The sequence below is a fragment of the Sphaerodactylus townsendi genome, linkage group LG01, assembly GCF_021028975.2.
Source record: "Sphaerodactylus townsendi isolate TG3544 linkage group LG01, MPM_Stown_v2.3, whole genome shotgun sequence".
Taxonomy (NCBI): Eukaryota; Metazoa; Chordata; class Lepidosauria; order Squamata; family Sphaerodactylidae; genus Sphaerodactylus; species Sphaerodactylus townsendi.
Window position 1 is genome coordinate 55380201 of NC_059425.1, and position 19646 is coordinate 55399846.

At 40.6% G+C, this 19646-nt stretch overlaps 1 protein-coding gene across 2 annotated transcripts in view; it reads left to right on the top strand.

The window, feature by feature from the left end:
* RCOR3 (REST corepressor 3) overlaps positions 1 to 17766 on the top strand; it is a 40941-nt gene extending 23175 nt beyond the window's left edge. Inside the window, exons 4-12 of one of the 2 annotated variants that reach the window (XM_048486010.1) lie at positions 1144 to 1196; positions 2388 to 2549; positions 3756 to 3880; positions 6589 to 6667; positions 9832 to 10050; positions 10994 to 11071; positions 11691 to 11748; positions 14329 to 14567; positions 15059 to 17766. In XM_048486010.1, coding sequence (XP_048341967.1) covers positions 1144 to 1196; positions 2388 to 2549; positions 3756 to 3880; positions 6589 to 6667; positions 9832 to 10050; positions 10994 to 11071; positions 11691 to 11748; positions 14329 to 14567; positions 15059 to 15403 — 1358 coding nt within the window. In that variant the 3' untranslated portion in view covers positions 15404 to 17766. The remainder of the gene's footprint in view (positions 1 to 1143; positions 1197 to 2387; positions 2550 to 3755; positions 3881 to 6588; positions 6668 to 9831; positions 10051 to 10993; positions 11072 to 11690; positions 11749 to 14328; positions 14568 to 15058) is intronic. The other variant, XM_048486092.1, reaches the window with a different exon arrangement.
* Positions 17767 to 19646: the final 1880 nt, after the last annotated feature.

Genomic DNA, 19646 nt, shown 5'->3' on the forward strand with positions numbered 1-19646 from the left:
AATTGCAAATAGAAGCAGGTGGGTTGGTTGGTTTTCGTATTTAGGCCACATGAAAAGCCCCTGGCTGGCACTGCTGTGATGTTCTTCATACTTTGGAAGTGGGAGGGGAATCAAAGAGTGTGGCTGTGTGGACCACACTCAGCTACAGTTTCTTGTGAGCAGTGTGCTAAAACAACTTTTGAGCGACCACAAATCCTAGATGTGTCCCATTGTACTAAATGCGTTAAAAAGTATTTTCTATTAGGCTTCAGTATCAGTATCTGTGATTGGTATCAGAGTTGGCACTGATCTCATATTCATGTTGCTTACTCCCGAATATAAAATTAAATGCATAACCTTCTCATAACTGGTGCTCTTTTCCTTCCCATGCTTCTCAGTTACCATGCCTTCAGTTTGCTTGGTTCTTGCGTCATCAAACTCTTCGTGTGGTCCTGCTAGTCGTCCCGTTATACCCATTAGATTTCTGCTCTTCTTCCATCAAATCAGTGGTGGTACAGGGAAAAGACTTGACATACTTTTATTTTAATTTCATTTCTATCCCAGCCAGAGGCCAGGCTCAGAGTGACTTACAACACATCAGTGCATATCCGTGGATCAAATACAGCCATAATTAATATAATACAAGTAAACAGTTAAAATAACTTAGTTTAATCAATAACAATTAAAAATATAAATATACAAAAATGTAATATGTCATCATTTTCCATTCCATCTACTGTGGATGTGGATTCCTCCCCATTTACTCAATGGGGGAAGGGAAGGAAGGGACAGAAGGGAGGGGAAAACTAAATACAGAAGGGAAGGGCAAGGAAAAGGTAAGGAAAGAGAAAATACAGTGAGGGACAGGAGGGAGGGAGAAAGGAAGGGAGGGAGGGGGTGGAAGGGGTGGCCAGAAAGTTGGTAGAGCCAACTGCCTCAACCATAGACCTGGTGGAACATCTCTCCCTTCAGACCCTGTGGAATAGTACTACATCCCGCAGGGCCCTGGTCTCAGGTGATAGAGAGTTCCACCAGGTAAGGCCCAAGGCCCAAAAAGAGGAATGTTAAATGCTGGAAGTTTTGCCTCGATGTTGAATCTTAGTTATCCTAAACTGTTTCTGTAGTCTTTCTGGGAAAAATAATTCTGGCATTGCTTTATTATAGTGGATGAATATATTGCAATAGCAAAGGAAAAACATGGCTACAATGTGGAACAGGTAAGATTAATGAATATAATTGGTATAATATTGTTTATTTAAAAATGTATATGCTGTTTCTTCCCAAAATGGTATACAATATACACAAAATATACATTAAAAAAATACACAGTGGAAAAACTGGCATACAGTGTTGGCTTGGCCCTTGCTCCCCAGATACTTTTTGAATAGCAGCTGTTTTAATCTGTCTGGAGGGAAAAGAGGGATAGGGACCATTCAGTCTCTCTAGGCATGAGGTTCATAATCAGCTGCTAAAGTGAAAAGGTCCTTCTCTTGGTTACTGTTAACTAAAACTTCATTTGGAATGGAGTAAGAAGCATGGTCTTAGATGGTGACCTAAGCAGACATTTTTGAAACTGGCAGACTTTCAGGTACACTTTTTAAGGTCATTACAGCACCTTTGTTTTTTTAATTGTACAGTATTTCCATATTTGTATGGTGTCTTTCTGCATTCAATGAAAAGTTAACCACAATAGTTTTAACATTAAGCTATAATGTGCTCTGATCAAGGTGGTGTGTATGCAGCCCATGGATAGGGTGGCATGTGTACATGGGAACCTGTGTAATTATGTCAACATGGATCATATATGTGTTGTATTGCTGTATTCCAAATCAGTTGCAGATTTGGGAATTAGCTGTTGACTAGGAATAAAATCACTACAGAACAATGTTTGTAAATGCCAGTCTAGATGGACTGTTGATAGCTGCTGAGAGATTGAGGAGGATCAACAAGGGTATTTTGTTCCTATCTGAATCTCCATGTTAATTGTTCCCCAAGGTGATAAATAAATCCAAACACAGGCTCAAAACTAGACCATAGCAGTCCAGATTATTTTATTTTTGAATCAGGAACTGAATTGCTATTGTACATCTTGAATCACGGCAAAGCTCTGATGCTCAGCATAACTCACTTTCATACTCCACTTTTACACAATACCTATGGAAAACTTGAATAGTGAATAGCTTGACATCTCTTGCTTTTTTACTCCTGATTTTTATAATATTTTTGAGATACTGAATTTTGAAATGTACTGTAGAGGCACAGTGGAAGGATAGCTGCCTTAGAAGATTGTTCCATATTCATCCAGAGACAGGTTAAAACTGCTATTACTGTGGAGCGTCAAGAAAACAAAAATTTAAGAACTGAGTAAATTGTATCCTGGTTAACTAAAGACTCCTTTTTTATTTAAGGCACTTGGCATGTTGTTCTGGCATAAACACAACATTGAGAAGTCCCTTGCAGATCTCCCAAATTTTACTCCTTTTCCTGATGAGTGGACTGTTGAAGATAAAGTCCTGTTTGAACAAGCTTTCAGTTTCCATGGGAAAAGCTTTCATAGAATCCAGCAAATGGTAAGATAATGTTTAGGTAGCTGATGCGAAGGAGCAGGGGTCTGTCAGTATTGGCTGCTTTGTAGCAGAATTTACAGAAGTTGCAAAATGTTCTTATACCAAAACTTTTTATAGCAGTCCCATCATTTGGGGTGATAACATCATCAGTTGAGCTTCTCAAGTTGATCACTGGCTTCCCAACTTTGCCCTGGCTCTGAACAGCCGTGCTAGAGCAGACCAAGCCCAGCTGTTCAGTTTTTTTTACTGCTGGTGCACCATAAGAGTTCAGTATAGAAGAGGAGTTGCTCTGAGGTTGGCAGGGAATGGAACCCCTTCCTGATCTGGGATTTTACAGATTATCAGAAACATTTCATAAATTTTAGAGATAATTGGCATGAGCTTATGCCAGCACATTTGGCCACTCTGCCAGCACATTGGTAAATGCGCCGGTGGGGCAGGCAAACTGGGAGGTGGGCGAGTGCCACAGACTTCAGCCACACCCAACCCAGAAGGTAGGGTGGCCTTCAGAGTTGCATTGCTATCTAGGAGGATGCCGGTGTGTCTTGAGGCTTTCCAGGGGAGTGGGATTACCAGGTGCGGAGCCGATGTTAGTCACCTGCCACCTGGACTTTGCTGCTGGGAACATGGTGCCTGGGTCCTCAAAAGGGTGGCGTAACTCCATTTCAGGCAATGTGGGGCTTTCTGTTAGCCAGGGAATTTTTCTTTTTTCCTGCCTCCCTACGCTGCCTGAAAGCTCTCTGGAGGTGGTGCAGCAGCGACGCTGTCCCCAGCCAGCTTGGGCTTTAGATTGAGCTGTAAATGAAATAGTTCTTACTAAGCAATGCAGTAACATTTTACTTCTGCCCGGTTGGGATCAGATATTCCCAAATAACACTGGTTAAAATTTGTACACATTGGACTTTTAAAAACTCAGCAAAATTGCGTTTTGCATCCATGAACTACTGTTTTACCACTTTTGGGAGGGGTGGTGTAGAATGTTCTTGGTAGTATTTCATCTGTATGCCTGATCATGGGAAAAAAAACTATTGCAACAAATGAAATGGTTGGTTTTGGTAGTGCAGACTTTATTCATGTTTGACTGTCTATATTCAGTCAATTTTGCTTTATAAATTTTAAAATATTGAGATACCATAGGATTTTAGCATGGAAGAACCGCTTCAGAGAATTAAGACATGGTGTCTACCTGTTATGTTGGCCCATTTTTAGCTTCCAGATAAGACTATTGCAAGCCTTGTAAAATATTACTACTCCTGGAAGAAAACACGTTCTAGGACAAGTTTAATGGATCGCCAAGCTAGGAAGCTAGCAAACAGAAATAATCAAGGTGACAGGTAAGTAGTAACAGCTTTATTTTAAATTTTTTCATATGGCGTGAGAAAGAAACAGAATTGTTTGTGTTTGTTTTTAAATTATTCAAAGTATGTTCTGTGTTACTGATCTTCGGTTATTGCAAATCAGGTAATTCCTGTGTAAATAATAAACCTAATTGATTGTGTAAGTCCTGTGGGAATGGCCAGAAATGTATCGTCAAATTTGTGTACCAAAGACAAGAAAAAGGAAGCAGCAGGCAAGTCTGAAAAATCTACATCACCACATGGAACTCTTATACTATTGAAAACTAACAGATTAAATTCTTTGAAATTCTGCAAGAGAACAAAAAAATATTTTGAAATTTGCATCAAATGTAGTGATTGAAGCTGTTTTACATTCAGAAGGCATTTCTAGGTAATTATGTGTTTAGATAACTTTTTGTATTAAATAAAATAACTTTATACAAGTATACCCAGGGAAGCACAGCTGTGTGAGACTGATGTACAATGACCTACACCTGTACTTCACACTATTTCTATACTTCTGCGTTTTATTTGAACCTGGGTTCTACTAAGTGATAGTTATAAATGTTTCCACAGCACATTCTTAGTGCTGGTTTGAGATAATTTGTAGTGCAGCTGCAGTCAGGGAAAAACAGTGAGAAAATTGTTTTCCTTCCCCATAATCTCTGGGTTGTAAGTGGTAGGCTAGTGTCCCCCTAATCCAACAGAAATTTTGATTACACCATTTTGTCATAAAATAATGGTATATCAATTTGTATAGAACAAAGAGATGGAACAGAGTCTGTCATTATCCCTGTGGCCACTAGCCACTCTTTCTCTTGTTCTGACTATGCTTGGATAAAAGACTGTAGGGTGAGGACATTCCATGAAGTGGTCCAATAGTAAAGGGCTAGGTGGCCACCTAAAGGCCCTGGTGGCTATGTTAGATAAAACATGAGTACAGAACAGACAGACTAATCGCAGAAGCACTTCTAGCCTAGCCTTAAGGAAAGACAAACATGCACTTTTTGGCTTCTATGATTTTCTAATGACTGAGACTACAGCAGAATAGCAGCTACATGTCTGAAAGCTGAAGAAGGGGCTTGTTTCCCCACGAAACAGAATTTATTACTATGTCTTGTTCTGACTATTTATAATCATATAGAATAGTGGTGGCGAACCTATGGCTTGGGTGCCAGAGGTGGCACTCAGAGCTCTCTCTGCGGGCACGCGCAAACAGAGTCCCGTCCCCCCCGCCGGCCCCCAACACATCTAGGCTGGCCTGGGCTGCTGGGCTCAATTAATAGCATTAAACCTAAGACCTAGTTTTGGGGAAGCAGTGTAGGTAATTCTGTTAAGCGCTGTTAAACCCCACTGATTTTCATGCAAAGAACGAAAGCGATCCTTTACCTGGGAGCAAGCTCGGTTGCTGGCAATGGGGCTTGCTTCTGAGTAAACCCTCCTAGGGTCGTGATTCACCCGTTGGAAGAGTTGCACGATTGCTTCAAAGCAAAGCCACTGACTACCACCAAGCTTACTCCCGAGTAACGCACGCCTTGGAGCCAACCGTTTTTTCTAAACTAAAACCTCAGTATTCAGGTTAAATTGACGTGTTGGCACTTTGCGATAAATAAGTGAGTTTTGGGTTGCAATTTGGGCACTTGGTCTCGAAAAGTTTCACCATCACTGATATAGAATGTGACTGAAAGAGCTAGTTTGACTATTTGCACCCTTTGGGGTCTAGCTTACTTCATTGTATTTGCTTTATTTTCTGTTTCACCAAATATTGACTGTATGATATTGACTACTATAGGAACTTTTATCCTATGCTTGCAAGATTGTGTAAGATTGTTTTTCAGTCTGTGTTGTTTATTTGCGCACCCACAGCTTGTGGTTTTTGTTTCAATATAGTTGCACTGCATTCATTTCCAGTGAGTTTAGAACTATTTTTGCTGTTGTTGTGCCCTTTGTTACACTAAACTCACCTTTTGTGTTTTTGGCTATGTTAGGTAAAATATGAGCACAAAACAGACACTTTAACTTTCTGTAAATCAGTAAAACATTCTGATATAGTCAACGGAGGAAAATGTGTGAGCATTTTCAGAGGTGAGCGGGAGCTCCATGGTGTCTGGGGACTTCAGCGTCAAAAAGATACGCAAAATTTTTTTTAAAAAAACAGCCCCCCAGAAAAATCCCACTGGAAAGGATGATTTGTGCCATGATTTCCCATGGTGTAAGTCTACAGGTGGGGAGGGAGGCATTACTTGGCTGAAACCCCAGGAAGCTGACTAAAGTTGGCTCCACACCGCTGACCCATCCCCCATCGCACCAGTTTGTTTTCCCATGCCAGCATAACTCCCAGGCAGTGGGCACTTTTGGGGTTGGGTGCTACAGATCTATCGAGCACCCACACACTGGAGTGTTTTTCTCTCTGCTAGTGTAGGGGCCCTTTATGCTGGCAGAATGGCCAAACACACTGGCGCAGGCCTGTGCTACTTCCACAACCCCCCCCCCCCCCCCCCCCGGTTGGGCTGTGATAAACAAATATCTGGTAAGTTAGGATTGAGTACTTCTGTTTATTAAATCCATTGCTATAACCTTATTGTGCACACATCTAATAGTAACTTTTACATATGTAAAATACAAATATCTGCAAAACCCACTTGCCAAAACAGAACATAGAAGGAGACTAGGAAGGAAGTTCACTAACATATTTCTGTCCTTAGTGACGATGATGTGGAGGAAACTCACCCAATGGATGGGAATGATAGTGATTATGATCCTAAAAAAGAAACTAAAAAAGAGGTAAAAACACTTTTATAACAGTTGTGTAGATTGATATGGGTGAACACCAAATTATAGGAACTTTCCTGTCACTGTTGTACAGTTGCTTTGCCTGATAGTAATTGCATGAATTAGATACTTTAGAATTGCCCACAAATTAGAGGGACACTTAAGCTGCAGTCTGATTTTGCATTATGGACCAGGAAATGCTGGTGCACACATGGACATGGGACAATGCTAATTACACCGTGTGCCTGGAAATGTCTCACTGGAGTCCAGAGGCATTGCAGGGATGGCCATTTAGTCGTCATAAGAAGAAGAGTAGAAGAGTTAGGATTTATACCCCACTTTTCTTTCCTGTAAGGAGACTCAAGGTGGCTTACAAGCTCTTCTTCCTCTCCCTCAACAGATGCCTTGTGAGGTAGGTGGGGCCGAAGAACTGTGACTAGCCCAAGGTCACCCAGCAGGAATGTAGAAGTGCAGAAACACATCTGGTTCACCAGATAAGCCTCTGCCACTTAGGCGGTGGAGTGGGGAATCAAACCCAGTTCTCCAGATTAGAAGCCACCTGGGGATGGTAGGCCATAAAGTGATGAATATGGTCTATAGAACACCTCAAAGTAGCTTAAGTGGCCACTACAGAATTACCTACTGCTGCTGTGATGTTCTTTCACCTTAACTGACTACCAGGGTTTGTACAGGTGTAGAATATTGACTGCGTTTTAATCTGTTGTCTTGGGTTTGATCCAAAAGCGTTTCGACAGAACAGCACCGGGGGGGGGGGGGGGTTGGGGCTGCAACAGCAGCAGGGTGGGAAAAGTGAGAAACTCATGTTCAGTTAGAAATCTTCCTGTCCATGGCAGCACTCTGTTGGATCCAAATACATATGTTGGAGAGGAGTAGGGCCAGTGGTGGGATTGAAATAATTTAACAACTGGTTCCAATGGTAGGATTCAAATAATTTAACAACTGGTTGTTTACAAGCACCATTTTAACAACCGGTTCAGCCGAAGTGGTGCGAACCTGCTGAATCCCACAACTGAGTAGGGCCTGGCTGGATGCCCAGTTAGGAAGTAATCATCTTTGATTGGTCATTCTCTTCTCCTGGAAGCTGCAGTGGGAACCACCAGAGATGGTCATCCTGCCTACCTGTTTACCAAGCCTCTGGGTCTTATCTTCACTTGCAACTTAACCATGCCCTCCCCAATAACACCTCTAAACGGATTAGGAAGTATTTACTTATTTATGCAATTATGTGTATCTCTCCAGTGGGGACTCAAAGCAACTGATAGTGAAAAAGAGAAAACACAGTAGAAGTAACGAAGAGGGGTACAGAGCAGGGCTGACTGACCTTCTAGCCCACTTAAGGCTATGACCCTCAGGCTAAGTATCAAAGGACAAGAGCTTTTGTCTTAGCCTCTGGCAGTTTAAATACTTGTGGAGCAGGATCAGAAAAAAGTCATCTAGACATGCTGCTGCTGTTAGCTAGCTAGCAGACTGTTCTCCATTTCCTCCTCTGCCTAAGTTAAAACATAGAAATTAAGTTGGTTGGCATGCAAATAAAAAAAGAAAAAACCAGTGAGAGAATTGAGAGTACTATATAGTTCACAAATTAGGCAGTGTGGTGGGGCGGATGCCCATGAAGGATTTAGAACTCAGGCTTTTCATATCTGTATACAGCAGTAACTGCTACAGCCAGGACACACTGCTAAATAGGCAAGTATAAGCAAGATTGCATGCCATTTATGCCACTAAATGTTCGATCCTGCAAAGTTATTTCAGGCTAAACTAACTGAAGGCAATATTGTTAAGACTGCAGTAATTTTCATATAGGATTGCATTGTTAATTTAGTTTCAAGCCACACATGTTCTTTTCTCCTGATAAAATGCAAAGAATGTGTCTAGATTTACTTGTATACTTTTTCTAGGAGACTTTGGAAGTTTGAGGTTTTGTTAAACGTAATAACAATGGAGAGAGAATCAGGGGTGGGTCTAGTAAAGTAGCTATGTGTTGCATGAAATGTGGTCCAGCCACTGGATTTTGAAGCTTTGTCCAGTGCTTCTTCCCCTCTCTAACCATAATTTAGATCAGTGGTGTCGAACCTTTGGCACTCCAGATGTTATGGACTACAATTCCCAATGGGAATTGTAGTCCATAACATCTGGAGTGCCAAAGGTTCGACACCATGGGTTTAGATTCTTAGTAGCAAGTGCTACTAAGCTCTTTGAGTTGTGCTATACAGTGGTACCTTGGTTTTCGTCGATAATTCGTCCAAAAGGAATCTCCGAAAACCAAAATCGACGAAAATCGAGGCACCATTTCCCATAGGTGCCTCGTTTGAGACGTTTAATCTGTTTGAGACACTCCAAAAAGTGCCTCGAACCCCAGCCAGGAGGCAGAGGGAGCTCCTTGTTTGGGCAGTGACTCCCCCTGATGTCACTGCCCAAATAAGGAGCTCCCTCTGCCTCTCAGCTGGCTGGGGTTTGAGGAAGCCCAGCGGGGAGGCAGAGGGAGCTCCTTATTTGGGCAGTGGCTCCCCCTGATGTCACTGCCCAAATAAGGAGCTCTCTCTGCCTCCCGGCTGGGCTTCCTCAAACCCCAGCCGGTTTCAGGTTTTGTGGACTTTTTGTCAGTTTCAGTTCTCGTGGACTTTTTCTGGCCAAATTTTTTCTGGGTTTGAGGACGAAAACCAAGGCAATCGACGAAAACCAAGACAAATTTTGCCCAGAAAAAGTCGACGAAAACTGAAACCAACGAAAACAGAAGTCAACGATAACTGAGGTACCAGTGTAGTTCTTTGAGTTGTGAATGTTTCCAGCAGCACAAGGCGAATCTGCTATGATATCACTGCAAACCTTTCTGTGCATAGGAGCATATTGGCTGATGCCTAGCCCTGTACCATTCAGTCCCCCTGTGATAAGAGAGGACTTGGGAGTCCTTAAAATCAGAGATAATTTAGTCCTTACTACAGAATAAATCCCACCCAGTGTAGCACCACTTCTGACTAAATATCTATAAGAAAACATGAATAGAAGCTTCACATATGGCTTAATGCTGTGTAATTTGAAGTGACGTTTTGTTAATGTAAATTGATTGAATCAGTCCAGCATCTTTTGCTGAAAGAAGGAAAATGATTAAAGTATGTGCAGTGTTAATTTTTTTAACTTTTTTTTAAATATTAAAGGGAAATAATGAACAACCAATTCAGTCCAGCAAAATAGGATTGGGTAGAAGAGAATATCAAAGTTTACAGCATCGTCACCATTCTCAGCGTTCCAAGTGTCGTCCTCCTAAAGGCATGTACCTAACTCAAGAAGATGTTGTAGCGGTTTCCTGTAGCCCCAATGCAGCCAATACACTTCTTAGGCAGCTGGATATGGAGCTGATTTCATTGAAGCGACAGGTAATTTGCAGTGTGCCTTTTTCAATTTGAATCCCTGTCACCATTTTGGCCCACTCTGCATAGGCCAACAGACATGGGTCTAGAACAGTAAAAAACCTATTTTGGGAGTCACTTCACACAGATCCTGCCCCTAAAACAAACCTGGCCCGTGTTATTTCCCCCAAACCGGGTTTTTTTTAAATCGCGCTATTTGCGAGTCTTTTGAAAAATCCCGGGTTGCCACCGCTTGAGAGCAAATGGCCGGGCAGGAGACGCTATATTTGCCTCCGTTTTCCTTTTTAAAAGTTTTGCAGCTTACATCTATGTAGCCAAGCAGATGCAGGTGGTCATATCATAGTATTGTGAGATGTCAGCGTGGCTGTGGAGGTTCGTTTCTGCATGCCTGCGTAGCTACGCATTGGTGGGAGGTAAATAGTAAAAAAAGATGCGCCTCCATACAAGGGCGCGGCAGCTACTCACATTGTTGCTGTGGGCTCCCATCGCAATCACAGATGCATGTGAACAGGAAAATGGGTTACGTTATCCCAACTATAACCCGCTATACATTTGCTGTGTGGAGTGGGCCTTAAGAGTGTTTCGGCAAGTAATGCGATTGGATAAATAGATTCTCATTAAAGTGAGATTTTAGGTTACATTTAACACTTATGGACATAACCCCAATTATGAGTTGTGTCCTCTGGAAAATGTACTCTCTGACATACAAAGCCACACCATGTATTTTCCCATTTAGACTGTGTTTCACATCTTGACTGACTTAACATTGTAGATTGGTCAAGATGGCAAAGGCATGCTAAATTCATGGCAAGGCAAGAGATGAGACCCTTCATGAACTGTGAGATGGCTGGTTTCTAGAAGCTAACCCTAGTTGTCCTAGTCACTTAGTAACATGCCATATTTTGTTTAAATTAATTTACATCCCTGATTTTGTTCTTTGTTGGACAAGGTTCAGAATGCTAAGCAAGTAAACAGTGCACTTAAGCAGAAAATTGAAGGGGGGATAGAAGAATTCAAACCTCCTGAGGTAAGTTATTATGAAATGCCAATGAATATTCAGTGCTGCATTTATTGTGCAAGCTTGTGGCTTACACCATTTTGGTACTTTCTGAGGGTTTTTCACATGTGATACTTAGATAAATTTTTAAGTGGCCAGGTTAATAAGAAATGTTTGTTGGACAGACAGCATGTTTTATTGAGGTGTTTGCTGCTCTTATAAACGTTCTTTCACATATGACCCAGGTATTGTGTGAAGCTCAGAAGTACTTTTTGGTGTCATACATGCTAACATAACATTCAGGATTTTGAAAGGAATTGCTCCAGATTGTTCTGCTTCCAACTGCTGGCTGAAGCTACAGGCTGAAGTTCCATGGTAGCACATGAGAAAGGAACTGTCTTATTTTCCTCAGCACTGGAATGCATCAGGCTTGAACCTCAGATGAATATACAGAGTTGTACTCCTATATCTGAAAACAATATACTGAACTTTAAGAACGCCCATTGAGTTCCTGTTAGCCAGAGTGACTGTAAATGGTGGTTTGCTGTGTGAAGAGGGGTAATTGTAACTGTTATTATTTTTAGGTTCTTAGTGCTTTTTGAATGTGTTCTAGCTGCTTTGACTGGTGTAATTTCTCTCTCATTAATAGTCCAATCAGAAAATTAATGCGCGCTGGACAACAGAAGAACAACTTCTTGCAGTACAAGGTATGTTAGTATGATTACTTCTGTATTTCCTTTACTGAATTATTTTGTGGTTCATCTGGAAAAGGCCTCTCTAAGGAATATGTAGTTTCTCTCCCTTTAAAAGAATATATGGGCAGTGAGTGATATGAAAGCTTTAATATTTAATGAAAGGAATATTATCCTCTTATTAGCAGGAATCATTTATAATTAAGTTAGCAAGTATACAAGAAAAACAATCCCATTTAATTTAAAAGTCACTGCATATATAATTTGTAACAGTGCTAGGTCATATTTTTCTTTCTCATAGATCTGCAGTACAATCTTCTGCATAGTTATTCAGAAATAAGTCACACTTTATTCAGTTGGGTTTACTCATAAGTAAGTGCATAGTATTGCTACTTGTATCTTTCAGGCTTCTATATTGCGATTATTTCCTTCAGTTCCTTTTTTCTACAAGGAAGGAGACACATGGCCAGCTAATCTGGTATAAGGAAAACAGGAATGTTAATTTTGAAAGGGAGTCAGTTTAAATGTGAAATTGCTTAGTATCATAATATCTCTTTTGTGATACATGCACTCTGCCCAGCTGTTGTATGCAAAGAATACCTTCAAGACTATCAGCAGTTTTGCCCCTTCAGCAGCTAACATGTACAGTAATTCTGGCTGAATACTCAGATTAAATCTAAAGCAAGATTTTGTTTTTAGATGAACTACAATGTACCAATTAAAAAATAAACCAGTACTTTGTGAAATGAAAAAGCACAGTGTATATGACCTGTGTAAACTATAGCACCGTTCTTTAAATAATTTGTTTTCTTACATTTCATGGTTTGGGCTGCTAGATAATATAGTACATCTTCAGTGCAAAAAAGCTAAAGCTTTATCTTGGTGTGTCTAGTGTAAGGCAATTTCATAATATCCTTTGAGAAGTTATTAGTAAGCCAAAATTCAGAATTTGGTGTTTGGAAAAAAAAATTGGATTCCTGAAAATGAGTGCACAGTTGGCCTGCTAGGGAAGAATCTTACAGAACACTTTAAAGGTAAGTTTAGATACTCTCATTCTCTTGAAAATGAGCTAGCTACCAGATCTGTCACTTGAAAGTTATCTGGTTCAGGCTGCACTTGTATACACACAAAACTGGGAGTGAGCCCTATTGAACACATTGTGAATAATTTTATGGGGGAAATGGCATATTTTAATAAATGTTAGGGTTTGCTTCTGAAACAGAAAAAGTCGGTTAATTATTTAAATATTGTTATTATGGGAACTTCCTACTTTGGATCTTTGGAAATGTCCATATGTTTTATATCCATAGGAACACCTTTAGTCTAATATTTCTGGTTTGTATAATAATTTCTGAAGTGAACACAATATTCACTTCTGTGTAAACCAGAACTAAAAAATTGGAGATCAGAAACAATGTTTTAGTTGCACTTCAAATAAAACAAGTTACTGACCGATCTGAAAATAGCAACTAAAGCAGCCAATGTTCCATGGAACTCTGATTTTCCCTGTGTTCTTTACCCTTTCACAGAGCAAGACCTTCTCCTTACTCTCCCCATCCACAGCCTGTGCCTTTATTTATCAGCAAGGGTCTGGATATCCCATGAATACTCTTTCAGGGGATCAAAAGGGAGCTCAGGGAGGAGGAGCAGAATATGGGGGAAATCCACACATTCAGTTGATTGGATACAAGTAAAAGAAAATAGATTTTCAGAAGTTGCAGTAGAGTTTTGTCATTCTTCATGGTTTTGCCTTTTATTGAACTCTTAAAAATTATTGTTAATCAAACTATCATACCTGGAAGTTTTATTCACATTTTCTTAGATATTGGTTGATTTTCCACCCAACTAATGTATCAGATGCTTGATAAATGCTTGCTTACAAAAATTGGTAGATGTTGCTGGTCACAAAAACTGGTCTCTTTTTTAATCATAGTTCATGGATTTAGTTTACAGTGTTTCAATCCCTTAAGAGGAAGGCCATTAGACTAGTTAAGAAAGATATATTACTAGTAGTAAAATTAATCCCCATGCAAACTGATAGAAATATTTGTTTAATTTAGAATCGTTTGCTCAATGTAGCTTCCGTCTGGAAAGACAGAGGCATGTATCTTATCTCAGGCTGAATAAGTGGCAGGACACATGCCAGTATCAATAGATTAAAAATATAATCATGATCCAGATTGCAATTTTAGGAACAGGTGTTGAGTACACCACACCCTGTAGGGTGTTTGACTTTTATTCTTTTAACAACCAATACTCCATGGCATATTTGTTGGTTACCTCTGTTTCAAAGGTTGTATGCTTCTTTGCATGGAAGGTCACTATTCAATGTAATAAAGCTCTCTTGGGCACTTCAAACTAGTTACATGGTTCTCTTACTCTGGGCCATACTCAATAAACTACTAATAACCATAGTATTGAAACACAAACCAATGACAGTCACTAACTATGCAGTAGTCTTTTGCATTAGATTACTTAATCCCAATTTTGAATTAGTCTGTGCCATCCGAAGGGGACTTTTCTGCATACATACATCATACAGGCTTTGCTTATTACCCTGAACCTTCATAGGTGTATTTACTTTGCCTTTTTTAGGTGTCCGCAAGTATGGTAAAGATTTTCAAGCTATTGCTGATGTAATTGGCAACAAGACTGTTGGTCAAGTGAAGAACTTCTTTGTAAACTACAGGCGTCGGTTTAACTTAGAGGAGGTTTTGCAGGAGTGGGAAGCAGAACAAGGAACCCTGGCTTCTAATGGTGATGCTTCTGCTTTAGGGGAGGACACAAAAAATACTAATGTGCCATCAGGAAAGAGCACTGATGAAGAAGATGAGGTGTGTTTTTGTGTACCAGATCCTAAATAAGCATGAGTATAGGAGTAGCATTAAACTTCATGTTGTAAAATGTGATGTTTAGTTTGAAGTGGAATGCTGAACCCCCATTTATGAAGGCCGTTACATTCTGATATGAAGGGCAATCTTCAGGTCAGGCCCCATTCAATTCAGTGGGCCTTTTGTTAGCAGAACAATTTAAGAACTAGGTTGCCTATCTCTCTTCCCAACCTTTTTGTGATTGTGCTAGTATGGAAAAATGTATAGCTGACTAATCCTGAATTTTTATTTTTATTTTTTGTTTGGCTTTTTTCCTTAATATTTTGTCTCTGTCATTCTTAAATTGCTTAGAAATTATTGCGTTCAAAGCAAGGTTCCATAGCTACCAGAATGGATAAACTAATTGTGCCACCCATATTCTCGAGTCAGTGGCAACCTAAACTGCATGTACAATAAAATGGCTGCTTTTAATCTCTGTATCACTTTATTTATAGGCCCAGATCCCACAGACCCCTCAATGTGTAGGGTCTTCTCCACCTGCCCCGGCATCTACTCCAACACCAGCAACCCCTGTAACAACTCTGAACCAGCCTCCACCATTACTTCGTCCAACCCTTCCGGCTGCTCCAGCTCTCCATCGTCAGCCTCCGCCACTTCAGCAGCAGGCTCGATTTATTCAGCCAAGGCCAACCTTGAACCAGCCCCCTCCACCACTCATCCGCCCAGCTAATTCAATGCCTCCTCGTCTAAACCCAAGACCAGCATTATCTTCCTCTGGTGGCCCACAGCCACCATCGCTCATTGGAATCCAGACAGAATCACAGTCCCCTCTGCACTAAAGAAATAGGGCAGAACTATGGTAACTAACAAATAAAATTATATCAGTGTCTAATTTTCTCAGATAGGGAAGGAAGGGAAGTGAGCCTTCTACAGTATTGAAGCAGTCTTACACAGCAGAGCGAGCAGAAGAAATAATGTGAATGGCCATCTGTATAAGAAAAACTTCAATGTAGTAGATTGTTACAGCGAGGCACTGTCTACGAAGTCAGTCTTACACAGATAAACTTCTTTAAAAAGAAAGTTCAAAGCACTAGGACTTCAACTGGTTTTTACTCTATTTATTTTATAAAAATCTTTATATTCAAACCACATTAGTACATGGAAACAAGGCGTCTGACAAGTGTAGGAGTTTCAACTACTGTTGTGAAGGTGGTGGTAAACCTGAAATATTTGGGGAATTCCTTTTTACATTTTCCTATGTTAGGAGCACAAGCATTAATAAGAAGACTACCATTCAGATTCTGACTGATATACAACTACATACATTTTTAGACTTGTATTTTCTAGATTTCTTTAAAAATGCTTTTCTACAGAAAAGGTTTACAGTGTGCCTGTTGGAAATGTTATCGAAGATTTGCAAAGCTAAGGTACAAAATAAGTTGAACTTAACTGTGTGGTCTTCTGATACTGGAAGTATGACTTGTTAGTACAAATTCTGTGGTAGGCAATGGACAAGCCAGCATCTTTTCTTTTAATTAAAAGTAGAAAATAAACACCACTAACAGCTGCTGTTACCATGAGGCTACTAAAATTGTTGTGTTTTTAAAACTATCTTTGTAGTACTGCTTTTACCAGAAATTTTATCCTGTGGTCTAAGTTTTGGCAATAAGTTAACAAGGAGTTCCCTCCTGAAATTCATAGGTACCAGGGCAATATGAAACAATTTAAAAATTTAAAATGTCTTTATCTACCACTGCTTCCTTCTGAGACTACCCTGATCCATTTTTTGTAGTTCTTGCCAATACCCTTTAAAAAAAATTGACTTGATATTAAAGCAGATACCAAATCATGCTTTATTAATTAATTGGGAGAGAGTAGTGCAGCTCTTTGTTGATTTCTTATATTTTTAGGCAAAAAATACTGAGCAACTGAAGTCTTCTGTTTTGCAGTTCTTCTTAACTGTCGCACCAAACCTTCCTCACTTCTTACTTCAGCTATGGTATTTAATGTTCCAGATTTAAAATTTAGGGTTATACCTGTACATCAAAACTCTTACATACTGTATATTACAGCTCAAGTGTCAAAACTTTTAGATTAACACCTTAGATTAATTTTGATGAAGGTGTTGAAAGGATTTATTCATTAGCTTTTGTTTTCTCGGTTTTTCTAAGATTTATTTAAATATATTTTCTCCTTTTGTTTGTAGTATATTACATCTACGTGTCTGTAGGTTTCATTGCATACTATATCTGTAGTCCCAGCCACACCACTGGGTTTTAAATACTTGCTTTTCAGTTTCCAGAATTCTTGGTACTTCGTGGTATTGGAACTTTAACCCTCAATCTGAGGTTCTTCCAATTATCAAGCCCCAGTATATGCATTTGGGCATAAATACCAAAACTACTAGTGATGCATTTTCAGTATTTAAATATTTAGATCAGGTTTCCCAGTGACTTTCTTGTACTTTTTGCTAACTTTTTGTCTTGTCTGTTGTTGCTAGAACTTCAATACACGGAGGTCTGGTGGTGCCGTGTGGATGGCACTTTAGACTATCAAAGCTGTAACTGGGCACTTATGCATATTGAGTGATATAGGTATGCAGTGTAATACTGCTTTACATATGGTATACCATACAGTAATGAAATGTCTAGCATTTGTAGTACTGAACATGTACATAGCAAAATGTTGTCCTTTTAAAAATGGTGTGCTTTCCAGATTATGTGCATACAGCTTGCACGTCCTGTTTTGGGTAGGGGGTTGTGTTAAGCAGTGTTTTTGCCTGGAAGAGTGATATGCTTGCTGCTTAATCAAAGAATTAAAGTTTCCAAGGAATCTGTGTCTATTTTTATGTACCTTGTAATGGTTTCAAATGTTTAGGGCCCTTATACTGTGATTCTCTTCTAAATTCATTTATATTTTTTTAAAAATTAGAAATAAAACTATATGATTTTTCATTTGAAAGGGGTTTTCTTTTTTGCCATATTAAAAAAAATTCAGCTTGACTTTGTACTGTGCTACAAAACAAAATCTATTCATTTAGGTTTACTTTTTGTCACTTTATGAAATGTAAAATGTTTGCACTCCCTTTAAGTTGGGCAGAGAAAATATTTCGTACATTGGTTTTGACAAATGTAACTTTACAGCTCCTTTTTATGTACAGTTTTTCAGTTACAATAAAGAAATATAAAAGCTTTTAAATGAATGACCATTTTAAAGGCCCAGGTGTATCTTTGTTCAAAGTATCTAATAGGCTGGGGAGACTGCCTCAAGGTGGAAAGGGGGTGGTGGGCAGGGCTGATTAATTTATTTGTTTGATAATATTTATATAGTATACATTTCTTCTTTCTAGAAATCTTTCACCAAGGCAGTTCATATCAAAATTTCAAAAGGACTCCTATCCAACATTGAGCACAATCATACCTTCAAAGTTTCAGTTGTTCTGGATTCATGCAACTTCAGCTATCCTGGGCATATTAGATTTGTTTGTGGTTAAATATCTAGCCATAAAGCTAGCCATTTACCTTTTCACTTTATGCATTACATAAACAAAAAGTGATAGTAGGCATGATCCACGGGAAATATTTAATTCTACTGAGCATGACTTTCCCACTGCATCCTTTATACTCCTTGAAATGCTATTCCAAGAGGAGATTTAGATATGCTACTGAGGTTGCCAACAGGTCTGGAGAAATATACCTTTCATGGGGTTTGATGTGTGGATGCTGCTAGCTGAAGCTTTTTATGATATGAAGGAAGATAATACATAACTTGGTGAATAACATCCTATTAAGGCTCCATTAAATGGATAAGAATTCTCTTGAAAAGATGTAACACGATAGCTGTCCGGGTGCGGGCGAAGTCCCGGCATTTGGGACGCCCGCCCCCTCCCTCCCCGCCCCCAGACTTACCAGCGATCGGGAAAGAGACGCGTCGCCATGGGGGAGACCTTGCATCCAGCCAGCAGCCAGGAATGTGGAAGTGGGGAAAGAGCAGAGACCTGGCCGCGCCCGAAACACAGCTGAGCCGGCTTGGCTCAGCTCAGAGAGGCGGCAGCTGGGGAGGGGGAGGACCTTGGAGCAAGAAAGATTATTTAAGGAAGGGAGCCCAAGAGCTCAGGAGCTGCCGCTGCAGCGGGCTGTTGAAGGGAGGGAAGAGGAACGGTTTAGTGAGAGAGGAATCTCAGGAAGGGAAGAGGGACTGTCTAATGAGAGAGAAATCTCAGGAAGGGAGGAGGACGAGCGGGCAAGCCAGGGAGCTGGCTTGCCGTGGAGAAGCAGTCAAAGGCTCAGTGAAGCAACTGGCCAGGGCGAGACTGCAGGCCTAACTACAACTGGCTGCTAGTGAAGGAACTACAGCCAGTCCAAGGGAGGGAAGCCACCGGGGACCTGGGTGGTGAGGTTTGGGTACCAGGGCGGGGCGGGGCAGCCTCCGGGCCAACAGGAAGAGAACACCTCTGGGGAAGTCAGCCCCCAGGAAAGGGAGGGAGGGAAGGAGCCCACACCTGAAGGCCCGGGGAGGGAAGGGGAAGCGCCACAATAGCAATCTAAGCAAAGAGCCACTGTAGCACTGCAAAAAGGGTAAAGATCTGATTTTGCCACCGATAGCGATGTGGTTTTAACTGACAAGCAGCCCACCTGGAGGTTAAGAGCTCATGTATCTAATCTGGAGGAACCAGGTTTGATTCCCCGCTCTGCCGCCTGAGCTGTGGAGGCTTATCTGGGGAATTCAGATTAGCCTGTACACTCCCACACACGCCAGCTGGGTGACCTTGGGCTAGTCACAGCTTCTCGGAGCTCTCTCAGCCCCACCCACCTCACAGGGTGTTTGTTGTGAGGGGGGAAGGGCAAGGAGATTGTAAGCCCCTTTGAGTCTCCTGCAAGAGAGAAAGGGGGGATATAAATCCAAACTCTTCTTCTTCTTCTCTTCTTGATAAGTTTGCAGATGCGCTGCCTGCTGGTATACTCTTCTGTGGACACAGCAAGCTGCCTTACACCCGAGTCACGCCATTGGTCTGTCAAGCAGAGTAACTGAGTGCTCAAGCATATGAACAGCTATTTCTTTACATATCAAGTGACAATGATA